The 21,486-nt window shown below is 42.3% G+C and overlaps 1 protein-coding gene across 3 annotated transcripts in view; it reads left to right on the plus strand.

Moving 5' to 3' along the window:
• N4BP2 (NEDD4 binding protein 2) overlaps positions 1 to 18,899 on the plus strand; it is a 33,260-nt gene extending 14,361 nt beyond the window's left edge. For 2 of the 3 annotated variants that reach the window (XM_077301731.1, XM_077301730.1), the window contains exons 10-19: positions 441 to 2,710; positions 4,215 to 4,300; positions 5,685 to 5,727; positions 6,214 to 6,443; positions 7,831 to 7,949; positions 8,697 to 8,832; positions 9,872 to 10,063; positions 11,985 to 12,153; positions 13,899 to 14,022; positions 14,749 to 18,899. In XM_077301731.1, coding sequence (XP_077157846.1) covers positions 441 to 2,710; positions 4,215 to 4,300; positions 5,685 to 5,727; positions 6,214 to 6,443; positions 7,831 to 7,949; positions 8,697 to 8,832; positions 9,872 to 10,063; positions 11,985 to 12,153; positions 13,899 to 14,022; positions 14,749 to 14,794 — 3,415 coding nt within the window. In that variant the 3' untranslated portion in view covers positions 14,795 to 18,899. Of the gene's footprint in view, positions 1 to 440; positions 2,711 to 4,214; positions 4,301 to 5,684; positions 5,728 to 5,974; positions 6,191 to 6,213; positions 6,444 to 7,830; positions 7,950 to 8,696; positions 8,833 to 9,871; positions 10,064 to 11,984; positions 12,154 to 13,898; positions 14,023 to 14,748 lie in introns of those variants that run through there. The other variant, XM_077301732.1, reaches the window with a different exon arrangement.
• Positions 18,900 to 21,486: the final 2,587 nt, after the last annotated feature.

The raw sequence follows: 21,486 nt of genomic DNA on the forward strand, positions 1-21,486 counted from the left end.
GGAGGAGGATTACAAATACTACTCATTTCTGTGTATAAATTAACTTTCTTCGGTAAAGTGAATGGAGTAGCTTTCATGCACAGTGTTATTATACTCCTAGTATATATATAGCTCCCATTTCCCCCAGTCATTTCTCAGCAGCATTCTATTCTTGCTGCAACATATCTGTTTTAAAGTCAAAGAACTATATTTTAAAAAACTATTTTGTCCTCTTTGTCTTTCAAGGAATGGATAATATATACTTTGCCATGTCTTAGCAGAAGAGTGTGATTTCTAAGACAGGGCCTTTTGTTACATAAAGATTATGGCTTAAAATGCTTTAAAAGATGTACATCTGACCTGAGTTGCTCTGGTGTAATTTCGTAATAAAACATACTACTACTACATCTGACCTGTGGGCATTGCTTTGGGCTGTTTTAAATCTATTGTTTGTTTTATAGGAAGGAAGATAAACTGTCTTATGGGGAGGACGAACCTTTTGCTCCACCTTTAAAATGCACAGAATTGAGCCTGGCTGAGAGGCGTACGTTAGAAGGAGAAGCACCAGAAAATCAGAATCTTCAGAATGAAAAGAGAGAACTTGAACATAAATTATTAGAATGTCCTTCTGAATGCAGCACCCCTCTGGATGACTTGGATACTTACGCATCACCCATAAGAAGAGACAAAATGGGCCCTGTTCTTGAAATGGAAATAATTAAAGCTGACCTTGAGAAGTCTGAGGATAACACAAATTCACAGTGCAGTGTTAAAAATGTTCAGGAGTACAATAACAAGGATTTAGATGTTCAAACGGAAGCAAATCAGTGTACTGATATAATGTCAGAAACAGAGTTAACAGAGACAAGAACCAAAAAGAAGGAATGTTCCAGTTTGGAGAAATCAGAAAGGCCAGAGATACTAAATTTTGTGGGAGACTGGCCTGTAGAACATACTATGGGGCAGAGGCTGAAAAGAGCAAGAAAGTTAGGGAAACACACCACAAAAAATGATGAGCAAGATAAAGGAATGAGTGCACCTCTACTTGACTCTTTACAAAACTTACATTTGGATGAAAAAGTGCATAAGGAGATGCTACAGGAAAACAGGCAGGAAGATAATAACCAGCCCTCTGTTTGTGTATTTGGTGCTGATTCAGCGGAAGATGCTTCAAGATCACTCACGGTAGAGGACTGGCCTATCCAGAGTTTTTTAGAGCAAAGACATCACAAAACAAAAAGAATGTCCAAGAGACATCTTAGTGAATCAGAAGAGGTTGCAGGTGATCATTACGATACCCACAAAAGTGTTCTAAGCACATTGGCTGTCTTCCCTGGAACATCAGAAAGCAGGGACGAGTTACAGGTCTCAACCAAGAAGGAAAGCAGTCAGGCACATGAGGTCTCATCTTCTGAAACTGTTAGCGAGAAAAAACCTTTACAGAGTAAACGAACACGCAAGCATCATAAATTAGCCCTGACGTTTACCAACATCTTGGCCTTCAGCAAGCCAGAGGAACAATTACCGTTGTCTCATTTGCTGGAAGAGAAGGCAGGTAAACGTAGCTCAGCAGAGGCAAGTCAGTATTCACAGACAGAACCCAAAGATTTTGCTCTTTTGTGGAGGCTTGAAAGAAACATGATTGCTTCTGAGGATACCAGGGTGTTGCATGGTAGATTGGGTGGATTCATACCCAAAGGTGTTGATGCTTCTCTAGGTTGTACAGAAAAAATACCATATAAAGTCACCTATGACAAAAGCACCTATGTGGAAGAAAGTGAACTTATTCATATTGATGAATCTGAGAATCTCAATATTTTGTGTAAACTCTTTGGGTCCTTTTCTTTCGATGCACTGAAGGACCTGTATGAAAGATGTAACCGGGACATTGATTGGACTACAGGAATCTTACTTGATTCTGCTGAAAAGCTGTGCAAAGATGACAGTGCTGAATGCTTGCAAGAAACAATGGTTCAGCTTTCTGGTGTGGCTCTTGACTCTAAAGAGAGACCAGCAGAGTCTACAGATCATACCCAGATAACCAGAACGTCAAGAATTATGCAGAATGCAGAAGATGAGAATTTCGCACTCGGTGGTGGTGAAAAACCTGCGGATGATTCCAAGCTAAGTGCCAAAATACCCAACCTACTTCCAAATGATTTGCTTGTTTCTTTAATAGAAAATAAATTCAATCATAGTGTTCGAAGTAGTCCTGTAAGGGAATTGTATAACGAAAAATCTGGTTTAGTTACTCTGGAAACTCAGGCAAAAGACATACCCCCTACTTTACAATTAGAAAATGATACTCAGAGTGCTACTTTGAATACTGAAATTGGCTTCTGCGTTCCTACGACTGTCCTTGATTATTTAAATGGAAGTTGCAATACCGAGACAGAAGCAGGTAACGGATCTTCAGAGGAACAGCAAGAGTGTTCAGAGCTAAAAGGTGCAGCTGCTCATACGCGGCTGGCGAATCCAGAACTTCTGAAGGGCTGTGTGAACAGTGCAAGCCAATCCGAGTCCATTGAAGAAATGAATTGTAAGCCTGTGGTTTCGGCTGCAGCAGAAAATGTAGAAAGCAGAATGCCTCACAGGAATAGCTATCAAACCAAGTTACTGAACCCTATATCTGTGTCACAGTCGGTAAATATAGATTGCCTGGAGCTGGTCTTGCCTCCTGAACTAGCCATTCAGTTAAATGAAATATTTGGACCAGTTGGTGTTGATTCAGGTAAGAGCACCATGAACAATTGTTTATGTATATCATTGTTTGTTAGAAAATGGGAATCAATAACATATTGGGTTGGCCCATAAACTGGGCATTTCTGGATTCGACCTTACATAGCCAGCTTTATATTTCAAAGGAATTCTACAGATTCGTGTGAAGCTAAATTCCAGGTCCTTGAAAAAACAGCATTTATTATATAGGGCTTGGGCCTGTTAGGAATCACAGGTATCGAAGATCAATTTAGAAATCTTTTCAGATTCCAGTATTGTCCATTCCTCTCCCATAATCTGTACCCTGTGTTTCTGGATCATATTCAGTCTTCATCGGTCCAGTTCTGCATTCAGTCATTTCTACTTGTGTTCCCCCTCCCCCTTTGGTTAACTTACAAAATGCCTGCCTTATGAAGAAACCCCTTTACCTTCTCTGTAGGTCAGGAGTAGTCAAACTGCGGCCCTCCAGATGTCCATGGACTACAATTCCCAGAAGCCCCCTGCCAGCTGGAGGGCCGCAGTTTGACTACACCTGCTGTAGGTGGACTGGGCAAGCTGCTCTTTCACGATCAACATGGGGGCCAACCACTTTACTGTTTGATACAGTGACACTAGGGAGAAAAAAGACACTAGGGAGAAAAAAGATTGGATATGAACATCCTGAACCATATTGACAGAGGCATGATTGTGCTGTATGGGGTTAGTAGGCAGGCTTTGCTTCTGTTGGAGTGCTTTCCCCAAGAGCATCATGTGTGTGTCCGTCCCCCCTCTCCCCCGTGAGTGAATGGGTGCACCTGTTCACTTACATGTGTCCTGGGCCACAAATTTCTAAAGCAGGGGTAGTCAAACTGCGGCCCTCCAGATGTCCATGGACTACAATTCCCAGGAGCCCCTGCCAGCATTTGCTGGCAGGGGCTCCTGGGAATTGTAGTCCATGGACATCTGGAGGGCCGCAGTTTGACTACCCCTGTTCTAAAGCATGCAGATTGAAGGCCCTGTAATGATACCATCTTCCTTATTGTGTGAAACTGTGATGTCACCATTCATGGCCACTGTCCCTTATATGGGGGGAAGTAAAATAGCGTTTTGGTTCAGGTAGAGGCAAAATCTGTTCCTTGACCCCACCGTTGGGTGTCCCAAATGGCAGCCTGTTTTAGTTTGTCTCATAGAGGTCAGTCAATATCATAATCAGTTGCGCTGATTCTTGACAGAAAAGCTCTAAACGTCCATCTTGTATCCCTTACTTTGTAAACTGAATGATATATTATTTTGAATCTTCTTTTAAAATAATTCTTTGAGTTACTTTGCTTCTTATTCTGCATTAGAGACCTGACTCATGAATTGAGTTGATTTGAAAACATTGTTATGTCTGTTTTAGATAGTGCTGTTGATTAACTCATTCAGGCCTTGATTATTTCTTCGTCTTACAACTGCTTGTGGGGGGGGGGGGCAGAATGGGTGGGCTAAGTGTAGTTGGTGTAGTACTTTGGCTGAATGTGTGTTCTTTCTTCCATAAGAGGAGTTAACTAATGAAGATTATGTAGTGCATATTGACCTGAATTTGGCCAAGGAAATCCATGAAAAATGGAAAGCATCTATTATGGTAAGACATTTCTTATGGTACCATTTTTGTTTAGGTATGGCCCTTGCTCATTTGCAACCATAGCTATATGCTTAATGTTCTATCATTTGCGAAATTATTATATAGGGCATATATCACTTAAACATCTAGAGTACTCCAGCTTCAAAACAAATCTCTCTCTTTTATACATGCAACCCAAAATTCTAACTCCCTTTGAAAGAGGGAGCTAGTATCTGTAAAGCAGTAGACATCTAGAATTTCTTGAAACTGTGTGCACACACGTTGGATTAAGGTACAACTTTGATATTTTTCATTTATTGGAAGGAATAATTAGATATAGATTGCAGAAGAAATCATGGGTTGTATGGAAAAAGCTGTAACAAAAACTAAAATGAGATGCCTGGAACCTTGTGGGCAAATTGAGGGATGATTGGCACATATATTGGCAAAGTCAGATTCATTAAAAAATTTCCAGCTGGTTTCAACAGGAGTAGGTTTGTATTTGGAGAAACTATACTGAAAGACAGTAGATGTTAACTCCAAAGCTAACTTCCACGTAAATATATTTGCCATGCCATCCTAAGCAGAATTGGGCCCTTCTCAGTCTTTTGGCTTAGAACAGGGGCGGCCAAACGGTGTCTCTCCAGATGTCCATGGACTACAATTCCCATGAGCTCCAGGGACTCATGGGAATTGTGGTCCATGGACATCTGGAGAAGACACCGTTGGGCCAAGCGTGGCTTAGAAGGGTGTACCTTTGTTTGGGATGGCACTGTTAGAATTGTTTTAGCTGTTCGTGGTTAGGTGCTTCTTAAATGCACTAACCATCATTCATTGAAATAACTAGTGCAGTTACTTATTAGATGAATAAGGATTGTTTGTTGTTCAAAAATTACAATTGAGTAGCCAGAATATTGTTGTCTGCTTCCAGAACTTGTTACAAACTGATACAAGTATTCAAAGTACTGGGGACCTTTAATCCACTACTGTTCACCAGGTACGCAGGATTATCATTGAATGCACCATCCCATTTGTTGAGGCCAGAAATTTTAAAAAATTGCACAAAAGGTGACTTTAGCAGTCTTTCTTTTATTTCTTTATTTTTTTTAATTTATTACATTTATATAATACCTTCCCCTGAGGCTCAGGGCAGTTCACATGAAATGTAGAGGTATGGGAAAATGCAGTAAACTCAGTGACTATGTCAAATGGATAACAGAATAACAGTAATAAACAGTAATAATCTTGCAGCACAATCCTAAACAGAATTACATCCTTCTAAATCCATTGTAGTTTATAGACACAGAATGGTGCAACTGTGTTCAGGATTGCACTGTTGTTTTCTTAAACTAGGAAGTGTATTGAAATTACAATGCTTATAATCCATTAACATGTTTTAATTTAGAAGCGACAGAAGAGAGAAGGATTGCGTGAACTACTTGTTGAAGGTAAGCCAAATTTTCCTTCACTACACTGGCCTTTGCATTGCATAATAATGATTGCATGATAATGGTTCCAGTATTCATAGAAGCTCTCCACAGTCGTATGCATAAGAAGTTGGGCTCCCTATCTCAAAGAGTTTCAGTCCAAAATTCAACAATGGCAAAATTAAACTTTCTTCCATGTAGAATCACTTAAAAGTGCTGGTATTCAAACTAGTGAATCCTGACCTGATTTTAAAATACGCCTCCCCAGACTATACCACCACTAAAACAGTTCAAAAAGAAAGATAAAAATGGGCAGGGTGGCGGAGAGCAACGAAGATGAGAAAAAGAGAAGACAAAGAGAGCCTGAAATATAAGCTAAAAAGTAAATGTTGGTCCACTAAGGTCAGATACCCCATAAGAAACACAAGAAAATGAAATGCATTTGAATTGTTGGTTTTTTTAAATCTTCTTTCGCATAACTGCCTTCCCTTTGTCTTACTTCTGAAGATCCTACAGAATTTGAGCAGTTCTGTCTACAGGATATGGACAATGGCTTTCCTCAGCATACAAACCCTCAAGTACAAAAAACTGCTTCCTTAGCCTCTTGCCCACCTACAGAAAGAATGGCAGCTTCAGAGGTTTTCCCCTTCATGGATCACTGGAATGTCCAGACACGGAAAGTTTCGCTTCGGGAAATAATGTCTGAAGAAATAGCTTTACAAGAAAAACAGGATCTGGTATGAATATTACTTATTGATGATGTCTTTGCCATCCTATCCTGAACTGCAGTAAGTAACTGTAGCAGAACATGGGATTAATTACTGAACCCCTAAAGCAAGAGTAGTCAAACTGTGGCCCTCCAGATGTCCATGGACTACAATTCCCATAAGCCCCTGCCAGCGCTGGAATGCTGATCATGATGCTAAGGATGTAAACTTAGTCCTATTGCCGTAGTCTAAGCATAATGTTGTGCTGGTGGCTGTAATATACAGTAGTAAACCTGTAGGGAAGAATTCAGAACTTGTAAATTGAAGGACAAATGTGGCTCACTGGTAACTTTACGTATTAACAGGGATTCCTAAACAGAGTTCTACTTTTCTAGGTCTATTGAAGTCAGTGAATTTAAGGTAAAGGTAAAGGTATCCTCTATGCAAGCACTGGGTCATGTCTGACCCTTGGGGTGACGCCCTCTAGTGTTTTCATGGCAGACTCAATATGGGGTGGTTTGCAAGTGCCTTCCCCAGTCATTACCATTTACCCCCCAGCAAACTGGGCACTCATTTTACCGACCTGGAAGGCTGAGTCAACCTTGAGCTGGCTGCTGGGATTGAACTCCCAGCCTCATGGGCAGAGCCTTCAGACTGCATGTCTGCTGCCTTACCACTCTGCGCCACAAGAGGCTCTTCAGTGAATTTAGAAGGGTATAAATCTGCTCTGGATTGTATGGTCAGTAATAACTAGAAATACTGTTTTATCTCTCTTAAAGAACATTTAGGCTTATCCCTTTCTATTTTATTTCAGTTCATTGTTATCATCTTTATTGTAGTAATGATGGCCACAGAAATATAAACAGCTATAAAAAGAGATTAGATAAATTCATGGAGAATGTCTATCAGTGGCTACCATGGTAATTGAGGGGAACCTCCTCATTCAAAGGCAGTCAACCTCTGAATCCCAGAGCCACGAGGAAACGTTAGGGGAAAGCCTCAGCCTCTATGCCCAGTTGTTGGCCATCCAGAGAAACTGGCTGGCCACTGTGAGACAGATGCTGGAACTAGATGGGCCAAAGGTCTGATCCAGCAGGACTCTTTTTATGTTCTTATTTACGTTTCTTCAAATCATATAAAGGTTATACTGTGTATATGGAATTAAAGCATCCCTTGGCTTCAGCAGATCTAAGGTACTGTTTTCCGAAAGTGTCTTGAAGACAGTTCTGCATGCAACCTTTTTGTTCTTCCGTGCTTCTTTATGAACAGTTTTGCCAATCACAAATTATCTGAAACTAGCAAAGACATAGAAAAGTGTGACATTTTTTTCTAGTTGCAATTCAGCTACATTATTAGTTCATCTAAAAAATACTTCTTTGTTATGTAATTATAATGAATACTTTGTTTTCTGGATTAGAAACGTTTCCCCTTCATGACTACTAAAGACTGTGCTGCCATCCTGAAGGAGAAACAGCTACTGGAGATGTTCCCAACCATTAGCCCAAACTTCCTAATGGATATCTTCAAGGACTACAAGTAAGCTCTGCTTTTCTTAAGTTGTTACTATCTTGTAACATGATGTATTATCAGTAGAACAGACATAGTCTTTCCATCAGAGGCTGCTTGCTAATGCTTCTTTCTTCCCAAAGTAATATTGGACATAATTTCAAAGAAGCATGAGCTCCTTTATAGACCTATCCTTGGTTTTCCCCAGATGTTTCCAGTGACAGTCATGCACATATTTTGCATTGCTTGACCATCTTCACTGTCTCCTTGGGGTTAAGGCAAGGATTCCCAACCAGGACTCCCTGGATTCTCGGGGCTTCCCCAGCCTTTCCCCTATATCCCACCTTAATGGACACACTTCCGGCCCAATTCTGGGGCTCCTCGAAGCTTGCAGCTATTTCAGAGGCACCTCCATGGTCAAAAGGTTGGAAAGGGCTGGGTTAAGGCTTTGCTATAATGTGGAATGCAATGGGGATGATGACTGCGGACCAGAGACGGGCTTTGGGGTTACCTCTGTGCTCCAGATCACTTTGTGGGAAAGGGTGTTAAAGGTCTAGCCACTATTGGCATGTTGGCAGAAGAGGCAGTGGCCTGTTTTTGTAGCCTTTGCCTTGTTATGAATACATTGTTTGCAAAGTACATTGCTATATAAAGTTAGAAAGATCAACAGTCTGCTCTCCTTCCCTCTCTCTCGTTCTAGCACAATGTTCCTTTTTCATTTGATGAGGTATGTTCAAAATTATTCAGTGTACTTTGTTTGCTTTTTATTTGCTGTAGTTATTCTTTGGAACAAACAGTCCAGTTTCTGAACTGTGTCCTGGAGGCAGACCCAGTAAAAACAGTTGTTGCCAACGAAACTGCTCAGGGTACCACTCTCTCTTCTTACGGTGTTTCAAAGAGCCGAGAGAAAAAGGTAATGGCCCTTCTGTACACTCATCACAAATATATGATCTCTCATTTTAGTGAGAGACAGATCCTCTGACTATGTTGTCTTAAACAACAGTTCTTCAGTTCCCAGCCCAGTTGCCTGATTTTGTTTTGTTCAGAATCTTGCTAAAATTGCACTGCTTTATATACACGACAAATGTTACTTGCATTGACTGCTTGATTGCCTAGACAATTTTATTCATGTTGTTTTTCCAATTCTTTAGTCCTATCCCCACTGCATTATCTTGTTTAAAAACATTTGTTGTCAGGCTGAATTATTTTATCGTATTTTGTACTCTGCTTGCTGATTGACTGAATAGTCTTTCTGATTCCTGTAATCCCTGCCCAGACCTACACCATTGTACTGTTTTACTAGGAATCACTGCCATTACATTCTGAGCCTGTTATCCTACTTTGTAATTCATTTGCTGATTGACTGAACAGTTCTTATGTCTGTCTGTCTGTCTAATTTGTTGACTGCCATTCCCAGACCAGCCACTTTGTAGTTGGTTCACATCAACTGCAGCCACCCTTCTTCCCGTCCAACAACTCAATAGACCAACAGTTCCCTGCCATAGAAGTGGGGTGTTCAGCAGTGTTTGAAGCCGTTCCAAGTTGTTTAGAGTTCTGCTGGAGTTCAGATATTCAATATATAGATGTTCAGAGGAAGGACCCAGTAGATGTTCTTCATCCCGGCCTCAACCAAACGCCTGGTGGAAGAGCTCCATCTTACGGGCCCTGCAGAACTGTGATAGCTCCAACAGGGCCCTTAGCTCTTCCAGGAGCTCATGTTATTTGGTATCCACCCGGAGTCCAAGCAAGAAAAGTAGACTGTAAATTAAGCCAATATTAATACCTGTGAAAGGTTGGTTTGGGTTGGTGTAGGTTTGGTTTCTTCCCTGTGGCTATTTTGAAATGAACCGAGATGTTTTTATTTAGTGTTGTTGGTCTGTTCTCCACAGTGGAGACCTAAAGTAGCTTTCAGCCTTTGACTGTGGTCTCAATAAAGCTGTTTTGAATTATAGGCCAAAAAGTGCAAGGAGTCAGATGGTGACCTCCTCTCCGATAAGAAATTCCAGGACTTCAGGTACCCAGGATACGATGACTTCAGGGCAGAGGCTTTTCTTCACCAGGAGAAATGGCACGAGTGCCTGAGAAAAGCGGGGGAGGCCTATCGCATGGGCATGAAGCCAGTTGCAGCATTTTATGTGCAACAGGTAAATTATTTTATTGGTAGTGATCTTGCAGCTTACACTTCCTGTATTGGAAATGTGGAGTATTTTGCAGTTTCCATAAGTCAACAAGGTGGCTTTTGGTGCTCACAGAAGCCCTCAGATGTATCAGTACTAGAGAACCACAAATCACGTATGACTTGATTTGTGCATCTTCCTGGGGTCTCCCTATGGACTATGTACAGAAATCAGTATTAAGGAAGTTTTCCCACCAGAAGTCCAGAGTACATTTAAATCTGTGCAGATATGTGTAAATGAAATTTCGGTTCAATTTATTGACAAGGATTTATTTACGTGAAAAATGTACCACTGTTATCGTCCACTGATTTAAAAAACCCTGTGATGCAGTACATTACAGGTGTTCAAGGAGAATAGATTTAAAATAAGTTTAAGGTAAGAGGGCTCTGATTTGGAGGGACTGGATATGCTGTTTGAATAAGTTTCCACCCCAGGAACGAACTTGCTTATGCCAGGATGGTAACATTGAAAACACCAAACATGTGATTTTTGATTGCTGCGTTTGTAACCAATTGCATCAGGAATTACTGTATTCCATCTTTACTAACTTAAGGGTTACTTCAAGACAAGCCAAATTAAAGGAACTCCTTTCAGATAAAAATAAGAATTTATCCCATATTATTGCCAAATATGCAAGATTAGCAATTAAATGTAGAAGTGCCTGGCTAAATATGTATAAGGATTTGGACAGATCTATTGAAATGAAGTATTTTGGAACTTTTAATCAATCTTATATAGTGTTTTACAGGTTTGTATTTTGCACTGGTTGTTGACCAAAATAGATGTGTCTGTCTGTCTGCTGTTTGAATCCTTCCAGTCTGTACAGACAAGATGTTTGGGGGCTTTCTCTTGCATTGGTCCTTTTCCAGGGACTAGGCAAAACAAATGTAGGCTTTCTGCAATGTGCGAGTCAGGCAGGGAAGGGCTACTCTAGCTCAGTGATTCCCAAAGTGGGCGCTACCGCCCCCTAGTGGGTGTTGCAGTGATCCAGGGGGGCGGTGATGGGCCACAGGTGCATTTGGGGGCGATGAATAACTATTAACATTAAAAAAAAATTAATTTCCAGGGGGCGCTGAGTACTATTGTTTTCTGGAAAGGGCGGTAGGCCAGATAAGTTTGGGAGCCACTGCTCTAGCTAATTAAAGCTCTGCAAGCTGCCATTTGGATATCCTGTAAGAAAATTAATGTAAGACAATATATAATGGTTTCGTAGTTAAAACCACTAGGCTGTACTGGATGCAGCTGAGAGTTTAGGGCATGCCCCAAAGAATGTTTGACTTTTCCCATCCCCAATGATGACCTGCTGTTGAATCTCACTTCATTAGTGAAAGGGACGTGCCATGAGGCTGCTGTTGGAGAAACATAGGCACAAAGTGCTATTGGGCATGCTTGAGGGGGGTTATTTCATTTTATTGTGGTTTTAAATGTGTAACCCACTACGAGCCAGCTTGGCTGGGGGTAGCGGGCTAGAAATCAAATCAATCAATCAGTAATATACCCCAGCACAGTAATATATCCTGCACTGTTGAACAAGGCACTGTATTTTTAAACTACTCTTGTGGATGCTTCTTTTAACACTGTAAGGCAGGGTTCCATTGTTGTCTAGCAACTATTCTTGTGCTCCATTAGAGATTGCATAATATTTACTCTTCCTCTCTGATCTCTGTTCCTGCTTTGCACAGTCTCATTTGCCTTTTCTTGTACCTGGTTTAATCAGGCCTTGTTTGATCTACTGATACAAATACCATCTAACCGTACTGCTCATTGTTCTTGAGACACGGGAGATAACAGCTCCCTACTCATGGGGTCATAATTGGAGTCCTGATATTCAGTGCAGCACTCAGGTTGCCCCTTGTGATTTAACAGCTGCTGTGTGTTTCGAATAAAGGGCCGCCTTCATGAGCAGAAGATGAAAGAAGCCAACAGTGATGCTGCCATGCAAATCTTTGAGAAAGTGAATGCCTCCTTGCTGCCTGAAAATCTTTTGGATCTGCATGGTCTTCATGTCGATGAAGCTTTGGACTATCTGTCTGGAGTACTGCAGGAGAAAATGGAAGGTACCCCCAAAAAATATCTTTTCATCGTAAAACAGTTTGCTTGTTAAATATTGTTATTGTTAAATTTTTAGCCCACTACTCCCAGACTACCCCACAGTAAAATACCCAGTAAGGCAGTATAGACATTATCCCTCCCCGGCAGTAATAAACTAACCTCCCGCTCCTCGCCCAACAGTCTTCTGTCATCTCATGCCTTCAGGGGAGGGGGGGTGGATGATAAGGGAGTAGCCTGCTGTTCCAGCTGTCTTGGGGAGGGGCCCTTAACCTTAACTGAGTAAAGTTGAGGTTGGCCCCAGTTAAAACAAGCTATGTTCTGGCCCCTGCCACTTATCTGTCTCAGCTGGTAATAAGTAAACAAAGAAGGGCATTTACCTTTGCAAGATGCTCCGTCTTGCCTTCAGTTCTTGTAGAGGGTTGCTATCAGAACATTCCCCTTACACTGAGACAATCATAGAATCATAGAGTTGGAAGGGGCCATACAGGCCATCTAGTCCAACCTGCTCAACGCAGGATCAGCCCAAAGCATCCTAAAGCATCCAAGAAAAGTGTGTATCCAACCTTTGCTTGAAGACTGCCAGTGAGGGGGAGCTCACCACCTCCTTAGGCAGCCTATTCCACTGCTGGGAATGGTGAATTTTTTTTGGGGGGGGGGAATGGCGAAATTGATACAAGAAAGCATATATTGTTCCACTGTCCTGCTTATGTAAACATTCGTAGCAACTTGATTGAACCACTCCTTAAAAAGTTGTCAGAACATCATGATGTAGATCAAAGAGGCTGCTAAGTGATGAATCCCCCCAGGTGACAACTCAGCTGGCTAAGTTTTGTGCCGCTGATATAAAAATCCGATGCTCTAAAGTAGCATAGTTTTAAGTCCTATTTTTATGATCTGTTTTAAACTGTATTACATTAAATGACCATATTCTTTTGGTCTCTTATGTATCGACTTCATATAACTTGGTCTGAACAACTGTAATAAAGTTTGATAACCTTAACTGCCTTGGCCTCAACCAAAGACCTGCCAGAAGAGCTCCGTCTTGCACCCCTTACAGAACCAAAGAAGTTCCAACAGGGCCTTTAGCTCTCCCAGGAGCTCATTCCACCAGGCTGGGCCAGAACTGAAAAGGCCCACGGTCCAGGGATTGCCAGCATAGAATCATAGAGTTGGAAGGGGCCATACAGGCCATCTAGTCCAACCTCCCCTGCTCAATGCAGGATCAGCCCAAACCATCCTAAAACAATGTTCACATCCATAAAGCAAAGAGCCCTGCGGGGGAGAGGAGGGGCATAAGAAGGGCTTGACTACAATGGATATGTTAAACTTCCATGGAAAATTATTCTGTCGTCCCCCCCTCCACCACCCCTGGAAAAAGCAGGTCATAGCACTGTTGTCTTTGGGTAGTGGTTATAGCTCAGTGAATGAAGAAGACACTTTGCGTATGGAAGGCCACACAGTTCAGTCTTTGGATGCTCCAGTTAAAGGGATCCAGGATTAACAGGTCTGGGGCAAACTCTGCCAAGCTGCTGACTCTGACAGCAGACATTACTGGGCTGGACTTGCTAATAGCCCATCATTGCTGGGCTGGACTTGCTAATAACAGTCACTGTAAGGCAATTGCATGCGTCCATATAAAGAAGTGAAGATAACTTCCACTTACTGATCTTCTTATGCCATTACATATTTATTTTAAAGAGCTGTGTGTGAGGAGAGAACGCCATGACCCTTGTCATTACCTGTGTTACAGAATGCAGCCAGGCTGGCGGTAAACCATATCTCTACGTGATCACAGGAAAGGGAAACCATAGCCAGGGAGGGGTTGCGCGCATCAAGCCAGCAGTCATTAAGTATCTGGGAAGCCACAAATTCAGGTGAGTGAAATAGTGCTCAGGCTAAAAACTTACAGCCTGCATTTATCAAATTAAAGAAAACAACAACTGGTGGTCTGTTACTTCTAAAAGAAATAGTGGAAGGTTTGGGTGTATTTTCAAGAGCGGTTTGCACACATCACTAGGTCCATAGGATACTCTCGTTTTCTGTGACACGTCTGTATACAGCTTCACTTCATGCATCTCAGCTACACCATGCTAAGGTGTAGCCGTTGTTTAGTTTTACTAGTTTTTCACCTGCATGGAAAAGATGGAAACAAGTGAGAACATAAGAGTTGTGAATGAGCTTAACTATAAAGCTACTGGCAAAGGGAAGATGGAAGACATAGTGAATTTGGGCCCAGCCTTATATAAAGAGAGTGAATCTGGGTAATGTTTTTTTTTCCCTCTTGCAGCTGTTTGATTACGTCAAACCCATCTTATAATCTAACATGTTCCTATCTATTTACTTTGAAAGCACCTCTTCATCATATATCATAAAGCACAGCTTTTTAATTTGATGGCCAGGACACTTTAGGGTGCTTAAATAGAATTGGTACTTGATACCAATTAAATAGAATTGGTACAGTGGTACTTGGGGACCACTGGCTTAGGGCATTCATTCAAATGGGGGGGAAAGCACATAAACTTCCTTAAAAAATAAATGTAGAACTAGTGATTGATTCAGAATATCACCTCTGAAAAGTTGCATCTTTCCTTGATTCACAGGTTCACAGAAATAAAGCCAGGCTGCTTGAAGGTCATGTTGAAGTAAAAAGCCCCCATGAAGAGGGCTGCAAAATCCGAGAGTATCAAGACCCAGGCAGCTTCCAAGTATATTAGGATCACTCTCCTACTCTTTAGAGATCCGTGTTTGCTATGAATGTTTTTATTTGTTTTAGATGGTGTGTTTGTCAGCATGTTCCCCCTGCCCAACTGAATGGAATTTCTTTGTTTCATTTTTTATAAAGGGAAGCCTTTGGCTGTCATAAAGTGTATGTCTTTAAAGCACCTCTGTACAAGGAGGAAAGCCCTGGCTCCAGTTCAAAAACATCTCTCCTTACCTGGTATAGAGAATATCAGTGAGACCCCAGGATCTGCACTTTTTAACTCTTCCTGCTCTCTAATGCCTCTGGAAGGCAAGTAGCTCCCTTTGTATGTTTCCAAGATTATTTTGAAGAAGATGAAGCCACTGGAAGCTGGATAAAAGAAGTGACATGCTGGGTCCAGTAGCAGGACTGAACAGTTAGGTATACTCTGGATTCTTTTCCCTGGTCTCATAGCAGGGCAAAAGAAATCCTTAAGTAACAAGGACCCATTCCAGTTCCCTGCACTGCCTAGTGGAAGCGAAGAATTTTAAAGTGATCTCATTATTGTTACCATGATAGATTGGTCGTAAACTCTGTAGATTTCATGTGAATTAGAGCTCAGCATAAACAGAAACCTCCTTGTTCACCTAGTGTCCGGTTCCAGCCTGTGTTGTACAGCTAGGAGAGTCATGTGCAGCTGTCCTTTGCATTGGAATGTGCAGGGAAGCACCTTCTCCCTTCGAGCTCTCTGAATTAGGTCCCCTACGTGGGAGGAGCCCTGAGAGGAGCCACTGGTTTGGGACAGCAGTCTCAAAGTCATCAGGGGGGAAATTCCCCGCTTACTTTGCAATAAAAATCATGTGCTCTCCTAGAGAAGACCTCAGCGGATTGGCAGAGTCGATGCACAGCAGGTTGCCAGCTCTAGGCCACAGCTCTGCAGACAGCAGTGTTAAGTGGCAGCCTGTCCCAGCACTGTGCTGCCCTGGTTCAAAGAGTCTTGCCTACTGGATTTCTGCCCACATAGCTGTTAAAGCACAAGTGTCATATTCATGTCAGGAAGGGTAGTTCATGTAGCTTCATTGGGAAAAAATCTTTCTTTGATATTGCCATAGCAGCATATTTCATACAGTTTTTTTTTTAATGCATGGATTTGTTGCCGGGGGTAAGGGGTGATTTAACTTAGAGGTGGTTTTAAGACACATTTTGGAATAGCAAACCATATGATGACACTGGTTATAACTTTCCCTCTGGATTCGGTGCCTCCATAACAAACAAGCTACAGTATTGACATGTTTTAAAATTTTATTTTCATCAAGAAAGAATATGCAGTCAGCGTACCTCTTCTTTTAAAGTGGAAATGCAAATGCCCTTTGAAATATATATTTTTTTGATTTGGTGTTCCGAGGATAGCTTCAGGTTGCATGCCAAGAATTACGTAAACAAGATTGTGATTTTTTTTTCCTTATCTTTAGCATACGGTGAATTTTTAGGGAGTATATTTTCAAACCAGGTGCCTCTTTTACATAGAATACCACAGAATGTTTGCACATATATTGTGCATGCAATGCAAATCTCTACAATTACTGGCTAAATGAACTCAGATAAAGTTTTTGTCTACATTGCATCAATCTGTCGTCACCCTGATCCTTCAAGTATACAGTTTTCACTGGAGGGCAAAAGATTTCCAGGGTGGCGATGGCAGCAGGAGGCCCACATCCAGTCCTGAGAGTGGCCAGTGCCTTGCAGTTCCAATAGCAGGGGTCACCTTTCTGATGACCTTATTGTCTAGGCACCGCCTTTCTTCTTCCTCCAGATGCAACTTGCAGGTGATTATTTCTGGTACACCTAACCACATTTCAGGAAAAAGAAGTCAGAGTGTAAAGGAGAAAGCTTGCTACTGCTCTCCTCCTGCTTCCTTGAATCTAGACCCCTGTGCTGGTGTGTGTGGGGACATTATTGTTATTATGAAACTTTTAATGTGAAAGATGAGTATAATTTAAAGAAAAACATCTGGCTAGAAGCAGCATTGGCATACAAACCTGAGCTGCTTTTTTGTTTTACAGATCTATGTGGAAAAACAGACACTTTTTCTCTGTCGTAAAGTGACACGTTGGTGGTGTCTTTTTTTTAAAGATTGCATGCACCGCCAGATAGCCAAAGAAACAAATTCTGTTTCTCACCCGTTGCCTTCAGTGGCAAAAGACAGGTGCATTTTCAGACTTTTTCTTGGATTCATCAATGAAACATAGTCAAGAATTTGATGTAACTTAAGGCTGCTTTACACTTTACCATAGCTGCTGCACAGTTATGTCTTTTGCTTCATGTTCAGGTGATGGAAAACTATTATTTCCCATGTCTTGTGTAAGCAGTAAAGAAATCAGACATATTTGTGTCAAATACACACACACATCCCAAATACGAAGAGGCATTTGCAAGGGAAAAACCATGCTGTTAAGCAGTGGTCCCCAACCCGTGGGCTGCAGCCCAGTGCCGGGCTGCGAAGGCCTCGGTGCTGGGCTGCAGCTCCTTCTTCCCTCCCCCCCCTGAAGCGAGAAGCTCGCCAGGCCGCGAGCAAATCGGCCGCCAAAGCGGCCGATTAGCTCGCGGCCCAGCTATCTTCTCGCTTCGGGAGGGGAGGGAAGAGAAGCTTGCCGAGCCGCAAGCTAATCAGCCGCTTTAGCGGCCGATTTGCTCGCGGCTGGGAGGGGGAGCCGCCGCCGCCGGTATGGCGGCAGCGCAAACGGCCCCCGGACCGCCCACTACGCCGCAGCGGTCCGCAGCAAGCGAAAGCTTGCGGACCGCTGCTGTTAAGAGCTCGTGTTGACTGTATAATACACTGGTGTAAATAGCTGATTTTCTTCTGGGTCATTGATGCATTCTTGCTATGGCATTCAGGTTCCCTTTGCAAACTGCCTGATGCTTTTCACTTACTTCAATGACACCTGCTTAGGTCAACTGACAGCTTGATTGTACCCTCCAGCTCTTCTTTTGAAATTGTAGTGGGTTGTTATTAGGAAATGACCATTTGAGAGTTCTGTACGTGTACAGAAAAAAAAATAGCCAGCTTTGTATTAAAAATTAAAGCAGTCGTTCTAAAGATGCAAGAAGAAAAAAACTTATTTTTGTAATGCCCCATAATTCTACTCTGTTTAATCAGGAGTGGTTATTAATGTGAAAGATATCTTAAACTGTGAGCTATCTTAGATTAAACTCGTGAGGAAGTCCAGTGAGCACGTATGAATAAGTATCATTGTTAATGCTGCCAAACTTTTAATGCAACTATTTAAAAGAAATGACCTTTACTCAGGGTGGTGGTTTAGGGGTGGGGAGAGAAAGTGCCTAGGGAAATGAGAGAGTTCCAGTGTCAGTGGTTACTGGGAAGTAATTCTATAAATATAACTAGCATTACAGTGTGCCGTCCAGTTTTTGTGGAATATTGCCTAATCCTTCCGGGACAGAGGAACAGCGTTCAGCACGCTGAATATTGGAATACTGCATAAACCCTGACCTTCGCTGTGCTCAAGGATTACAGACAAATTCACAAAATACATATTGCCCTCCACACTTTCCATGGACTAGTGCAATATATAAAACAGATGACTACGTATGTGGCCAGCGACAAATTCTAGTCGTTGCCACTGGATGGCAACCTATAAATTCAAGAAATTGCTACCATCTGTGAGCCCTGGTCATATGATAACAACTTTCCATGTAGGTGGCCAAGCCTGGTCAAGAATGTTCATATGGGGGGGGGGGAATCATAGTGACTTTTTTCTATTCCAAAGGGGGGGGGGAGGCTGTTGACTCACCTGCTGAATAGACAGCAGATGATGGCAGCTCTAGTATCAAAGTGTATATACTGAAATCCAGTATCATGCCTCTCAATTGTCACGTCACATATAAAAAAGGGGCCAGTACACTGATGAACTCTTATTTTTAACAGAATTTTTTTAAAAAAGAAAAAAAATGTATAAAGCTACTCTGTTTTCCTAACTTTTTTGTAATGCTTTGCTGTTAGCTTGTATAATTTTATGTGAAGAATTTCAAATAAAATCCAGTTTAATAAAGAAATTATGATTCCATGCTCTTTTTTAAGAGGGCAGTGTTCAAACTTGAGAGAAAATGAACTCAGACTGAAATGTTTCATCAATCTCTTTAAAGAAATGACTGAAATATAAAGTAAAAACCTAGAAAATTATGGATGGCCTGTTTTTTAGCTGGGACAGCATAGTAGGTGGGTGGATGGAGTCACTGAAGCAGTTGGTGCAAACTTAAATGGACTCCGGGGAATGGTAGAGGACAGGAAGGCCTGGAGGATCATTGTCCATGGGGTCGCGATGGGTCGGACACGACTTCGCACCTAACAGTAACAAAGCATAGTAGGTACAGAAACAACATAATTCAGAGAGGCCCCTAATTCAAATGTCCCCTAAAGTCAGATGCGTGCTTGCCTTCTCAGCTGCAACATGAGGATATCGGCCTACCTTGTAGTGCTGTTGTAAGGGGATGACATGATGCAGGTGAACTTCAAACACTGGAAGCCCTTTACCCATTTGCTGGCAGGGGCTTCTGGGAATTGTAGTCCATGGACATCTGGAGGGCCGCAGTTTGACTACCCCTGGTCTAGTGGAAGTTCATTTGACTTGAATGGCTATCCATATTTTAAAAAGTGATATTTTCTCCGTTTGTCAGAGATATGCCGTCTAGCTAACTAGTTTTGCACATGGAGGGGTTTTTCAGCACAGAGAAGCACTCGTAGAGAAGTAGGCCTGAAAGTTTGTGGAAACCGATTCCAAGTAGTGTGGGAGTTATTCGAAATGGGATTGTGAAAGCTGTTACAAGTGCTTTAACTTAAGGAACTTGGAATCCCAGTCCATGAATACTTTTCAAAGCAAAAATGTAACAAGCCATTTGAGTGCTACAACAATGCTTGGTTTGGAAACTAACTGTATGCCCAGGATTGTTGAAGAAGAAGAAGAGTTGTTTTTTATAACCTGCTTTCCTCTACCAGAAGGAGTCTCAGAGTGACTTATAATCACTTTCTATTCGTCTCACAACAGACACCTGGGGGGGGGGGGGAGCAGCAGAGAGAGCCCTTATGTTGCTGCTCTGTGAGAGCAGTACTATCAGGACTGTGAGGAGCCCAAGGTCAACCAGCTGGCTGCATGTGGTGGAGGAAGGGGGGATCACATCCTTCTCTCCAGATTAGAACCTGCTACTCTTAACCACAATACCATGCTTAATACCATAGTGGATGGAGATGGTGGTGGATGGTTGTGAGAAATCCTAATGTTTCCTGTCCCAAGCTCTCCTTGTGTCCAGGAATCCTAATCCTGCTGCTTTTTCACATTTCCTTCTGAGTAAATGTGCCAGGGAACAGGCTGAGGGGGAATTATGATGTTTACCATCATGCCTTCTGTGCAGAATTTGGAATCCTCTCTTCCTGACTAGCCTGCCCTGTTGTAGGTGTGCTTGTGCAGAAGACCACTTGGTGAACAGTTACAGGTAAATACGCCCCTGAGAAACTGTTTAGCTTGAAAAGTGATTGAAAAGTAATGTGCCTTTCCTACCACTAGAGGGTGCAAATGCTATGCTGCGTTATGTTGTCAATTAGCATCTTACTGCTTTTTGACTCCTGTGCCCTCTGCAATTGCATGATCCAAAATTAAGTTAACTGTGCTCCCTTCCCCTGGACATCTTGTTGTCTGTCCCAGGTTGGACGCTGTGGAGAAGCTTCTGTACACCTCCAGTTTCCCCCCTGTCTTTTCTGTGATCCTTCCCAAACCTCCTTTGCTATGGTGAATTGGGAAAGATTGCAGTAATACCAGACAGGCCTCATATAACAGAAAGTCTGGATCTTCCTGGTCCTGCCCATGGGGCATTTGTTCCAGTCCTCAGCACTGTCTGTTTCCCTGCCCTCTCCCAATGGATTTTGAACCATAGAATCTGAGTGGGAACGGGCTCCAGGGTCATCTAGTCCAGCCCTCTACAGAATGCAGGAAATCCACAACTACATTTGCATTTTAATGGCTGTTGGCTTATCATTACATCATAATAATCTTCGCGTACTTTGAATGACCACCTTTCCTTAGAAAAACACTCACACACTAGCCCTTTTGGTTGTGGAGAGATGCCTTTCTCCAGTATGTCAATTGACTTTTTTAATTCATAAAAAAGCCCCCTTGGGACAAGGGAGGAGAGACACTGTCAGGAGAAACACATTGACACCTGCCATGTGAAAGCCCCACATGTGTTTTATTGGCAGCTGCAGCAGCAAGTCGCACAAACACCCTGAAAATGGACATCTGTAAGGCAACCAGTGAAACAGAATGAGCGCCAGGAGGAAATTGCACAGATAGGGTTTAAAACACCATTTTTATGAAACTGAGCCTGTCCCCTAGGTCAGGGGTAGTCAACCTGTGGACCTCCAGATGTTCATGGACTACAATTGTAATCCATGGACATCTGGAGGACCACAGGTTGACTACCCCTGCCCTAGGTAACTGCCTGGCCCAGAAACTCTGACCTGGCCTTCTGCTCTTCATCGTAGAGCAGAACCTTCTAACTGGCAAAGCCCCTCCAAATTTTGGAAACGGGCAGAGGAGAAGGCAGTGAGGATGCCCAGTGCCTTGGTGGCTCACTGAGGGTTTAAGCCCGG

The sequence above is a fragment of the Paroedura picta genome, chromosome 10 (assembly GCF_049243985.1).
Source record: "Paroedura picta isolate Pp20150507F chromosome 10, Ppicta_v3.0, whole genome shotgun sequence".
In the NCBI taxonomy this organism is placed as follows: Eukaryota; Metazoa; Chordata; class Lepidosauria; order Squamata; family Gekkonidae; genus Paroedura; species Paroedura picta.